General features: G+C 37.1%; 1 protein-coding gene across 2 annotated transcripts; it reads left to right on the forward strand.

The window, feature by feature from the left end:
* The first annotated feature begins 1,218 nt into the window (after window positions 1-1,218).
* LOC116246381 (protein trichome birefringence-like 12) lies at window positions 1,219-8,917 on the forward strand. 2 transcript variants are annotated; one of them, XM_031618239.2, is made up of 5 exons: window positions 1,219-1,413; window positions 1,666-2,438; window positions 5,643-5,783; window positions 7,895-8,144; window positions 8,220-8,917. In XM_031618239.2, the coding sequence occupies exons 2-5, from the start codon at window positions 1,822-1,824 to the stop codon at window positions 8,499-8,501; spliced, it is 1,290 nt and encodes a 429-aa protein (XP_031474099.1). In that variant the 5' UTR covers window positions 1,219-1,413; window positions 1,666-1,821; the 3' UTR covers window positions 8,502-8,917. The 2 variants fall into 2 exon arrangements, with proteins under 2 accessions (XP_031474099.1, XP_031474100.1); XM_031618240.2 differs by lacking the exon at window positions 1,219-1,413 and having other exon boundaries at window positions 1,475-2,438.
* The last annotated feature ends 3,165 nt before the right edge of the window (window positions 8,918-12,082 follow it).

Raw genomic sequence — 12,082 nt, forward strand, 5'->3', positions numbered from 1 at the left:
CATCGTCAACCTCTCTATAGATATCCCTCCCTCTGTGCAGCATCATGAGACTGAGACATCCTAGACTGGTTCGTTTTCAGTGTCTCCTTCTTTGCGGTTGGCAACAACCGACAATGTCAATTGGTGACGTCCCAATTATTCTTTCTTTTGTCAGGAACATATGTTCTTTGTGATATTCAATATGAATAGCAAAAGTTCGAAATGGTTGAAAGCTTGTTGAATTTGAAACAATCTAAAGATAGGAATTCAAAATGTTTAGGGAACCAATAATTAAGTTGTTTTGATCCAAACACGACCATCAGATTTCTTTTTTTTTTTCTTCAGACTTTTACCGTTAATGGCTCATAATTTCCAAATTTTACACAATCGAAGACCCTTATAGAACATTTAAGTATCTTTGCAAAAACGGATTTAGAAAACGACATCTCTATATCGTCTTCAAATTAGTACTCCCTGTGAGCCAGATGAGAACCATCATAACTTAATTATTGTTCTTGACGTATACAAAGTAAACGTCGATTTGAGATTAAAGGAGACTTCACTATTGACGTACATATAAATATTACATAAAGTGCAGAGATTAATCATAATTTGCCGGAACTTACGTTGTCGATTGAGGGCGTGTTTGATAGCTTTAGATCTCAAATCTGAGGTTGATCTGAAATTTCTTTTTATATGGGGCACACGGTATAAACAAACCAGGTTCCGCCATTACATGAAAGACAAGCTTTAAGGTCCTCAATTTATGACTAAAAACTTAGGTTTGATGTTGGACATGAGAGGGTTCTGACCTTAAATCCATGATATGAATCTAAGATTCACAATGATCTCAAATCACCACTATCAATCGCCCTGGGATTGGTGTTATTAAGTACATGGCCGTGCACTGGGCCATTGAACGCACCAAAATAGTGGCGTTAAATTTTTAAGTTATTTTTCATTTAGCATGCTTTACATGTTAAGGAGAAACCGAAAAGGCTTTCTCAACCTCTCAACGTACCCTGTTTCCATTGAGAAACCTTCTTAGTTGGTGGTGGAGCTATGTTGTGGCTGCTGTAAGGGATTCGATTGTTCACACCAACCTAGAAATTTTACTTTATTTATATATAGATATTTTATTAATTTTCAATTTTTTATATATTAATGTTTCTTAAAATATCAAATTTAAAGTAATGGTACCCTTAAGTAGAAATTTTCGGTTCAGCACTGTTATTAACCTCTCAAACTCTCTCCCTCCGGCGAGCACATTGGCACCGAAGACCCGCTTTTTCTCCGGCTAATACACCGGTGGGCAGCAAGCCACCAGACTATAGATCCATATAAAACCCCGATTATTTGTTATCACAGATCGAGATAACACATTAATGTGATAGCCAAAATAGGACAGTAGATCGTTCGAAGACATCAAGAAAGGTATCGACCTCCTTTTCAGCTCCCTCTCATCCTCATTTTCATCTCCACTTACACCATCATTTTGATTGTGGGCTATATGGAAAAAATAATTTTGGTTTTCTTTCTCTCTAAACCGAGAGAAAGGGTCGCATTTTTTCGTCCTTCTCTCCACTGTGTGGCTAGAGAGAGGGCAACGCTGTCTCTTCCCTGCCCCTCTTTATATTTTAGTTGGTTCAATCATTTTTGTTTCCTTTGGAAATTTGATACTTTCAGGTGATTAAGGTTAGATGTACATGACGAAGGTTAGGCCAGGCAAGTGCTATTTCACACTTCATTTGGTTTCATTCCTCCGAAGATCAGAGGATTTTACATTTCGTTCATGGTGATCCGACTTTCTTGTCATCAGTATGAGCCAGAGGGTATAATCAGATGATGCATTCCATGACCTCTACAAAACGCCCGTTCACATCCACCCAATTTGGTTGTCTCGCCCTCTCCTTGCTTCTCCTAGCTTCAACCTTCATCTACATTTATAGCTCATTCCTCTCTGGTTTCTCAACCAAATTTCCCAATAACCCTCAGATTCTCAGTAAATATCGTGATTCCCACTTTCGACAACCTTCTAATGCCACCAATAATAAGATTCACATTCTTTCCTGCGATTACCAGAGAGGTAAATGGGTTTATGATCCAGACAGGGTGCCCAGATACGGGAAAGACTGCCCCTTCCACCGAAGTGCTTGGAATTGCATCAAGAATGGGAGAGAAGACATGGATAGGATCAATTCGTGGAGGTGGGTGCCTTGGGATTGCAATCTGCCGGGCATTAATCCTGAGGATTTTCTGAATTTGATGAAGGACAGGAGAATTGGTTTCATAGGGGACTCACTGAACGAGAATTTCTTGGTCGCACTCCTTTGTACGCTCCATGTGGCAGACAGGGGAGCTAAGAAATGGAAAAGGAAAGGGGCTTGGAGGGGAGGATATTTCCCCAAGTACAATGTGACCGTGGGATACCATCGTGCTGTTTTGCTTGCAAGATATGAGTAAGTGAACTTCTTTTGGTTTGCATACAAGTGAATTTCTTACGCTCTTGGATTTAATTTGGTTGGTGTCTTGTTTGAGGCTTCAAAAATCAATATATTTCATGGGAAGGCATGAGTGCGATATATATATCTGTGTGTGTGTGGTCTTCTATCTGCATCTGTTCGTGTATACACCTAGTGTCTATATTCTTATGTGTACTTTTCCTGTATATACGTTCTTTTTCGTATCGTTTTGGTCTTAGTTGACTGACTTGGGCTGTTTCAAACTGATCAGTCCTGACTAATTCCAACTAGTTTTTGAGGGCCTTGAATGAATAGAGAACCAAAATAATAGAGATGTGTTTTGAGAGTTCATCACAAAAGAGACGAGGATTGTGAGAGTGTCAGATTACTACACAGGAAAGTCTAATGCCAAGAACATCAGAAAGACACCACATTTATGAATGGGGTAACCACGAGAAGTTTGATCTTTGAGCTCCCATAACAAGCAGATAATAGAGTAAAAACAAGAGATCTGTGCGTGCACAGCCATGAGAATGGACCTTTCCTTTTCCTTTTGAATTGAGGGTGAACCCTGACCACCAAGCATAAGGCAGACAACATCGAGGAAAAGTTCAAGCAACAGGATGGCCGGATTGGGACTTGTCCCAGGGTTTTCAACTTGACAGCTTTCACGTTCCCTTCCTACCACCTGCGGTGATTGAGAGATGAGAAATGATTAATTTTGTGAGATTGAGGGCCAAGAATAGAAGAATCAAATGACAAAAATAGGAAGTTGAAAAATCACCATATTTGTGATTAGTTAGTTATAAATCATTTTGTATTGACGGAAAGCTTTGATATGTGACCCAATAAATGAAGACCGAGTTTCTCTTCGAGAAGTATAGGTTGCTAGGGGTTTTGATATCATGAACAGAGAGGCATGGTTCCTGATAATGGTAATCATAACAGATAGTAGACAGACCAATGTGAAGTTAGGTAAAAGGCAGGTAACAGGAGGAGATGTCCTATGCAGACACTTTGTATATCTTTCCATTGACGGCTATTGATGAATGGAGTATTTGGTTGGAGAGTGTGGAGCAATAGATACCGTGACAGACATCTTAAGTTCTTAACAAAGGTTTTCTAAACTGTGAATATTCCTACATGTAAACTCAAGCATGCATTTGAATAACTGTCTGACTGATTCTTTGAGATGAAATGTCCAATCGGAGTCAGTGTTGTCATGTAATTGTTGGATACTTCTTTGTTGGTGCCAAGGCTAACTAAAGGACTGTCTCACTATACTTATTTGAAACATAGCCACAAATATCCTTCAAGGCTGCAAGGAATAAACTTCTCATTCTGTCTTAACTTCTCTGTGACATTTTTCTTGATTTTTTTTTCCCCGAAAGGTGGCTTTCCTTGAAAAATGTGAACTATTTTTCTAAATTTAAAATGTAAAAGAAAAAGAATCACATCCTTGAGTGGGCTCCAACCACCGAGCATATACGAAAACAGCACCATGGAAAAGAAGATTAGTAACTTTTATTGATTGGGTCCACAGTAAAGTACATAAGAATATACAGCAACATAATATATATAGTTATCGTCAAAATTGTATGTTTTGTCCAGTGATCTGTTTTTGAACCCAAAAATCAATCAAGTGGAGAAGGTATAAAATGTATTGAATAAAAACAATATTAATGACAAATTAAACCTAAAATTTTATCTTGTTTCTTTTCAAAAATATCACAACATAGATGAGATTTATCATTTATGCCTATGCTTTAAATGTCTTTCTATGTTGAGTGGAGTACATGTGGTGCTTTTGATAATGTGTACAATAGCTACTTATTCTATTGTTGTAAAATGTGTAACATAACGTCTATCAGCCAGGTCCAAAGTTAGATGTAATGTAACTTAACATAGAAAATCATAAATTCAGTTTTTTAACATTAAAAAATATAAGGAATAAAAAGTTGGAAAATGCAAAATAATAAAATAATAAGAGAAAAAATACAAAAAAATTCTCTATATGAAAAACATGAATTGCATAAAATAATATGTATATTCTACCTGCTACATTCTCCTGTTCATTAGAAATAATCAAAATCGACCAGTTTGATTACTTCAAGTACCTAAATGGTTATAAAATAAACAATCCTCTATTATGTCTAATTTACTCTGTGGAGTCTTAAAAGTTAAAACAACTTAACGATCACAAAATTTGACATTTTTTATGTTGGGGGATGCATGATCTTTATATGAGAAACCATGAAAGCATTAATTTTATCACATGATACTCCTATATTTTATTTTTAATTTTAACTGTGTATGAAGGCCTTTCATGGCAAACATATTCTTCAGTTATTTCAGCCTTAAGAAAGTTGTACAACTTTAAGTCCCAAAAGAGTGTCATTTTTTATGTTATCAAGGTCTGGCATAGTGTACACTGTACACACTTACACCCCCTATTCTACCATAACATATAATATGGAAACTGGAAAGTGTACTGTAAGCATTACCATAAATATTGTTTTTTGGTTTTTTGTTGTTGAATATTTTTTTGTGTATTAATTGGAAGATTATTTTTCTCAAGAAAATTTTTGAGAATTTTAAAAGTTAAAAAATAATAGAATGCAATATGAAAATTTGAATTTTCTCTTTATTTTCTTTCAAAAAATTAGTCAACATTCAAAATCTTTAATAATATGTTAAAAGCTTCAAAAAAAATAAAAAATATTAAACATCATCTTGTAGAAATACAAATAATGCAATAGAAGAGCGTGTGTTTCATTTTGGCATTTTTTAACATTGCAAAATTTTTTCCTGTTTTCCCATTTTTTGCATTCTTTTTTGAAGAAAACAGCAACATTGTGACAAGGGTTGTAAGTTACATCTTATAGTGTATACTACACTTTAAAATATTTTCATGGTTTATATTTTTATGGTTATGTAACATATTGTATGATACACTGCATTACATATAACAATTGCTTAATGGTGTTGCATCATACATTATGCAATATACAGAAGTCTGTCAATGGATGTGTAATGCACATGGTGCAAACCACTTTCACTGCTACTAGGTAGCAATTGAATTTTCATCTTATCTATTCTCACTTTATTGTGATTTTCATAATTTGTTTTCTCCTTGTATATCCAAAACTATTTTGTGTTCATATTGAAATATATCCTCACATTCTTTCTGATGATGTAAAGGTGGCAGTCATCAAGAACTTCGAACCCTCCTGTACAAGATGGATTGATGGGGTTCTACAAAGTGGATGTGGACACTCCTGCTGATGATTGGATAAATGTGCCAAAATTCTATGATGTCCTGGTGTTTAATACTGGCCATTGGTAATTTTCTTTAACCTTTTCATGTTAACCTTCTTGTATGTATGCATGGAAAATGCCCTTTGAAAAACTTTTTAGATAGGTGATGCTAATGACTCTAGTCAAAATAAGATTATAAAACAATACCGCACTGGCTTGAATGTTTTTTATGTGTGGACCATAATAAGCCGCTTAAGATAATCAAACAGACTGAAACACAAGGCAGTGCATATTTTCTGTGTATATATTCTAGATAAAAATGTGGAGTATTTGGAACCATTTGGTTCCATGCTTTATTTTGGCATTCAATGGCTAGTAGCTTATAGTTACATACCTGCACTCATTTTTAAATGAAGCAACAGTTTTTCGATAAATTATGAGTTTTTACGTCTAGGTGTGGTAGAAACTTGTGGCTGTTTGCCTGTTTAAAATGTCATGTTGCACCTTGTGTGCCTGTTTGAAAGGGATTCAAGTGTAGGTTGTTGAGCAATTCAATTCTTGCTGCTTTCTGTTACTAGATTAATGTATTAGGTGGCTTTATATAAATTTACCCCTTGAATCAATTCATCACTTCTTGCAGCTTTCTACTCAAGCACTCGACTTTTTCAATTTTATGGTTGTCTCATGCTGAGCCTTCATGATTGATTATGCATGTAGGCAATGCTTTTTGTGCAGAAAGAAGAAAGAAGGAAAAAAAGGGAAGGTGGGTTTGGAAGTGGGGCTGGGGAAGAGAGGAAAGAATGGTGTTATTTATCTTTAAGCTATATGGGTGAATGTTCTTTTTACCAACAACCTGAAAAAATTCTTGTCAAAAAAGATGGTTAGAAATCAAGTGGGAATGAGGTTCCATGGGTTACCTATGGTTTAATGGTTGTGATTGTTGTTGCGAACTTGTGGAATAAAAGTTGTAAAACCAATGGAATACATGTATAAAAGATTCATTATATAAATTGGGAAATTTCATTCTAAATGTCATATAGCTTCTTCCTCAAACTGATGTGAATTTAAATTAGTTTCAACTTTCAAGAAACGAAAAAGCAAAATCAATTACTCGAAGAACATTATGGGAGGGAGTGTACTGGTAGCTTCTGGATGCCATAACCTTAGAAAGGCCTTGTTGGGGCATAGGCGGACAAAAGCAAAGGGAGGAGAAAAGAGAAGAAACGTATTCCTGATATCACTTTTGTGGCCTTCTATAAGAAAATTCCAGGGCGATATGGAGTCAGCACCCATAACAATATAATTGGTTCATAAATCATGTTGCTGAATCTATTAGTGTCATCCTTAAATGGTCATTTCTTTTCCAACAAGTTTCAGAAACCATAGTCTTTGTTCTCATTCTTGTGACGGATCACTATGTGAAGATATTTCCAAAGGCCGGAGAACAAAGACTATGGTTTCTGAAATAGCACGGTTGAGTGCAGAAACCATAGTCTTAATAATCTTTCACAAAGAGCACGGTTAAGTGCAGAAACCATAGTCTTAATATTAATAATCTTTCACAAAGAGCACTGTTGAATGCAGAAAGCCGTAAATGCAAGCATAAAAATAGATATTTTATTCATTACAAAATTCTTAAAAAACATAGTTATAAGCTAGGTGAAGACCCCAATATATACATCTCATGAAGACTGAGCGAGCCATTTGGAGCTAGCTGCTGGCTAGTTCGGCTGGTTAATATTTTGTTGACTGGAAAATAAAGCAACTAAAAATACATGATGACTACTATGCCCATGCTCACAGAGACACACATTCTAACACACTGTCTTTAGTGATGGGCTGGTCGATCTACATTACTTTCATAAGTAGAGAGTTTGTTTCTTTTCTTTTAGTTTCTCAGGAATTTCAGTAGGCTATGGAGATTTGTTCAGTTCGCAATGCATCTGAAGTCGCCATCTTTATTGCTTAAATTGCGTTAAAGAAAATTTATTTGATTTGAGCTATCCTTCACATTATTTACTTTATAGCTTTCATAGAAACATTTGTATACGGTCCAGGATTCCTCCTTTGTTTAAGCAATGACAAGCTTTTTAGCCGTTTCATTGCACGTACAGTTATTATGGTGGACTCTAACTGTGCATGATAACGACTGATATGAAGTGATGACCATCTTAGCTATTGGCGTTGTGATTCAGGTGGGGAAAGGACAAATTTCCAGATGACAAACCACTCATATTTTACAAAAAAGGTGACCAGATACTTCCACACCTTAATATAAGAGATGGGCTCGAGGAAGTTCTCAAAAATATGATTCCTTACATTCAAAGAGAAGTTCCTAAAAGGGTCCTCAAGTTTTGGCGCACACAGTCTCCAAGACATTTTTATGGTGGTGAATGGAACAAAAATGGTAGTTGTTTACTCAAGAATCCTCTTGGCGAGGACCAGGTATAATTTGATATATTTTTTTTTTCTTCGATTACCGTATGCGATTTTTGGCTTAACAATTTGATGTATCACCAGATTGAAGCTTGGTTCAATCCAAAGAATAATGGGGTGAACAGAGAAGCAAGAGAAGTGAATTCTATTATCAGGCAGAGTTTGCTAGACTCAAATATCCGCTTGCTTGATCTGACTCATTTGAGTGAGTTCAGAGCAGATGCTCATCCCGCAATTTGGTTGGGAAGACAAGATGCAGTGTCCATATGGGGTCAGGATTGCATGCACTGGTGCTTGCCTGGAGTTCCGGACACATGGGTTGATATTCTCGCAGCACTGATTAAGGACAGTTTTGAGAAGGGGTGATATATCTCTACCTTCTGTTGGTGGATTACTGTCATCCCTATGTAGTGGAGAAGCAAAGCGAGTCATCCAGTTTTCAACCCTCAAGCAACTTCCAGCTACCTAAGATGCTAATAATTTTGTTTTATTGTATTTCATTTTTTTGGATTTACCATCTTGTCAGGGTTGAAAGTTGCCTGTTAGTTTGAAAAGCTCAAAAGAAGATGACTGTCATAGTTACTACTTCAGCCATTGGGGATGATTGAGGGTATGAATCTGTCAATACTTTCATCAAAGAGGCAGTTCACCTTAAGTTGAGGATGGATTTGGCAAGAATCACGTGGCTATGGCAGGAAGCCAGTGTTTGTTGAAGTTGAGCTTCTGATAGCTTGCTCGCTCCAGCTTAGTCGTTGCTAGAAATTAAGAATTATTTTTAGTCATTATGTTGCGTGGTGTGTACCATTTTTGCATCTCATGGAGGTATTCCCACGTTGTGGTCGAAAGCTTTTGTTCCTTCAGTAAGGTTCGGTCTAAAAAGAAGAGAAAAAAATGTTCCTGGGTTGCATTCGGCACACAAGCATGTATACATTAATATGTATGCATGTTCCTCTGTTGTCCAGATCTAATGTTGCAAAGAAACATAGTTTCCCTATTCGTTCTATCAGAAGCAGGGCCATGTCACCCCGCGACGGCCTTTGAGCTTACTAATCCACGATTCACTGTGCCTGATGCGTAACAGTAATCTGAACTGATCTACAAGAAATTGGAAGGCGCTAACAAGATGTCTCCTGTGTTGTAACATCTGAAAATAAATGGGTTCTTTCCTCCCGTTTACTTTTTTATAGAGCTCAATGGCCTTTTTCCAATGAAATGAATTAAGTACTCTTAGAAGAAGAAGATTAACTACAAAGATACATTGATAATTTCAATGAGATAAACCCATTTATACGAGTTCACAGCTGTGGGAAGATCCTGACTTTAGTTGAAATAGCGGAAAAATATGGCTTTTCTAAGTGTGAACGTTGGACGGGCTCGACAGTGCAGAAAGGCAGAAATGGATTTCGGAATTGCTCATGCGTCAGAAAGATAGTTGCACGTACTCACACAGATTCAAATATGTTTTCGAGACAGATGAAACAACAATTAGGCGAAGATTTAACGTTGTGCATTAAGCACTACAGAAAGGTAATTTTCACGTTTAAAAGTGTTTTCAAGAGACGAAGCATCAATTACGTGACGCCTCATGTTGCAATGGTTCAAGTAAAAGCAAAATCACCTGCAAGTGTGAAAATAGTTTCGGAAAGCACCAGGGTTTCTCTTGTGAACTTTGAAACTTGAGTGGTCTATGGTCATATTTCATAGGCTAGAAGTCATGTTGAGCCATGTTTTGTCACCTGAATGTTTGTAATCGGTTAATCTTGAAACGCAGATCAACTTCTTAACCACCCCATGTGACCGAAGGCTCAAGTTCTTAGTTTCCTTTTCTCTGTTGGACGTTGAAGGAAACCCCAAAGTCGGTGCGGTTGAAACACTGAAACTGATAGTCTCGTCATTTTCTTGTGATCTTTTACGTGGGCATTTACGAAATTGGCTGACAGATGTATGGAAGACGCAGTTGTCGGTTGAATTGATTTTCTTTTCCGTAATTACGACTCTCTGTTGTAGATTGTCGTTGTTCTTCTTTATTATTTTCTTGATTTCTTCCTTACAATTGAACCTTTCTTGGTGTAGTAAGTTGGATTGAGAAGAATTGAATAGTAAAAAGACACGAGAAAAGAAGAAATGGATTGATGAATGAAGCGCATATTTGTTTTGTTCTTTATTAACCTTCACCTGATCATAGTTGATCTTCAGGTAGGTGCCAAGAATCCTTTTTCTCGTACCCTTGAGAGAAACTTTCCAAGGAACAGGTCACTTAATGGGCTCGCGTAAGAGGTAAGTTTGTGGAGCCTCAAAAACTGACCGCAACACCATGAAAAATCTCAGAGTGCAAATTGGTATTACAGAACTTGATTTATGATAGCGTGAGTGCTCATCTATTGGTATAGCGGCAAACTTGATTAACATCAAGTTCACCTGTTGGTGGTGGTGGTGGTATCAGAGTGCAAATTGGTATAACGGCAAACTTGACTTACGGTTTCTATTCAAAACCAAGACCATTTTTAGCCATTCTGTCGGCAGCTTGCCTTCCATCTACTCAGCCCCTCTCTGCACAACGAACATCCTCAAAACCTCCAAGAATCAGGACCAAAGCCCCATCAGCAGCCAGGCAACTGAGCTCCAGCGCCTTCTGCTGCAGCAGCAACCAGGACGCTAGGTTCGGGGCCAAGCTGAGGGCGCAGACTATGAAGCACAAGGTCTCCAGACTCTAGATAACGGAAGCCATGAAGAAGAGCAGGGCCCTTCTCTTTGACCCTGTGCGAGCACTCGGGCTCGAGAAAGGAGGATATGAGTAAGAAATGGGTGGGACTCAGACACTCGGTGAATCAGAGAAGACAGACTGCCACAAGAGTTCCATTGCAGAATGGGGCGCCTTTTTTCTGCCTCTCGTTGAAATCGGTAAGGGGAATGGTTAAGGAGCACGTCTGTGAAGGGATCATTATGTTGCTTAGTTCTGCAGACTGAAGGATTTTCTGGCTGTTCGCAGTACCTAGTTCCTTTTTTCCACCTTCAGTCATATTTGTGTACTTGATATTTCATCTCTTTTGGTCTTTGATTTGTTTCGTTGGGCATCTTCAAGTGGGTCATTTACCATTGGGTTTATGTGTTCATTGGTTCGGGTAAGGATAAGAATGCAAAAGGATAAGAATCCTGTCCTTTTTGGAGGGAGAGTGATCGAGTTTGGTGTTCAAATATTTGCTGTTGCATAACGACAGGCCCATGATATTATTTCTCGACGACGATTTGATTCTTTTCTTCTTTTCTTTTTCTATATGCTTCTGCCACTGCCACAATCAACAAACAGTTGATCCCTTCCGCAGTACTTTTTGAATTCCGACCAGAAAGAAGTGATCTGCATTACCCTTGGAATCGATTGGTCTTGCTCATGTTCGGTAATATTTGATTTTTCTGGTCCCTTATGCATGAAATTATTGCTTTCTGACAAGAAACAAAATCATAGTCTTTCTCTTGGAATTTGCTTGGTCCTGCTCATTTTAATTAGAATTTGATCCAACCATTCCCTTAGACTGAAGCTATTGGATTCTGACAGGAAAGGAAGTCGTAGTTACTTGCTGACAGTCTCATTGTATGTATGTTTGGCCGGATATATATATATATATATATATATATATATCTATATTAAAAGTAGTATAAATAGTTGTTTTGCCGTAAACTGTCATTAATCTCTTACGTCAACACTTTTTAAGCAACAGATTTTTGACTTCTATCTATCAGATGCCAACATATTTTAATTGCCTTATTTATCCTTTTACGTATAACGTTTGTGAATGTCGATTCTTTACCATCAAACTATTCGTGCTGCAAAGAGACATTGATTATCTTATGGCTCAAAAACACAACTAAATTTGAAAAATAGCTGATACAATATGTATCTTACTAAATCAATCCTAATATCACATCTATAAGATTAGATTGAATTAAAA

This window comes from Nymphaea colorata, chromosome 1, assembly GCF_008831285.2.
Source record: "Nymphaea colorata isolate Beijing-Zhang1983 chromosome 1, ASM883128v2, whole genome shotgun sequence".
Classification (NCBI taxonomy): Eukaryota; Viridiplantae; Streptophyta; class Magnoliopsida; order Nymphaeales; family Nymphaeaceae; genus Nymphaea; species Nymphaea colorata.

Bases quoted from the DNA above. Each gene is read 5' to 3' on its own strand.
- LOC116246381 (XM_031618239.2), top strand. From the start codon at position 1,822: ATGATGCATTCCATGACCTCTACAAAACGCCCGTTCACATCCACCCAA. The intron at 2,439-5,642 runs GTAAGTGAACTT...GATGATGTAAAG, and splicing joins GTTTTGCTTGCAAGATATGA to GTGGCAGTCATCAAGAACTT. The intron at 5,784-7,894 runs GTAATTTTCTTT...GTTGTGATTCAG, and splicing joins GTGTTTAATACTGGCCATTG to GTGGGGAAAGGACAAATTTC.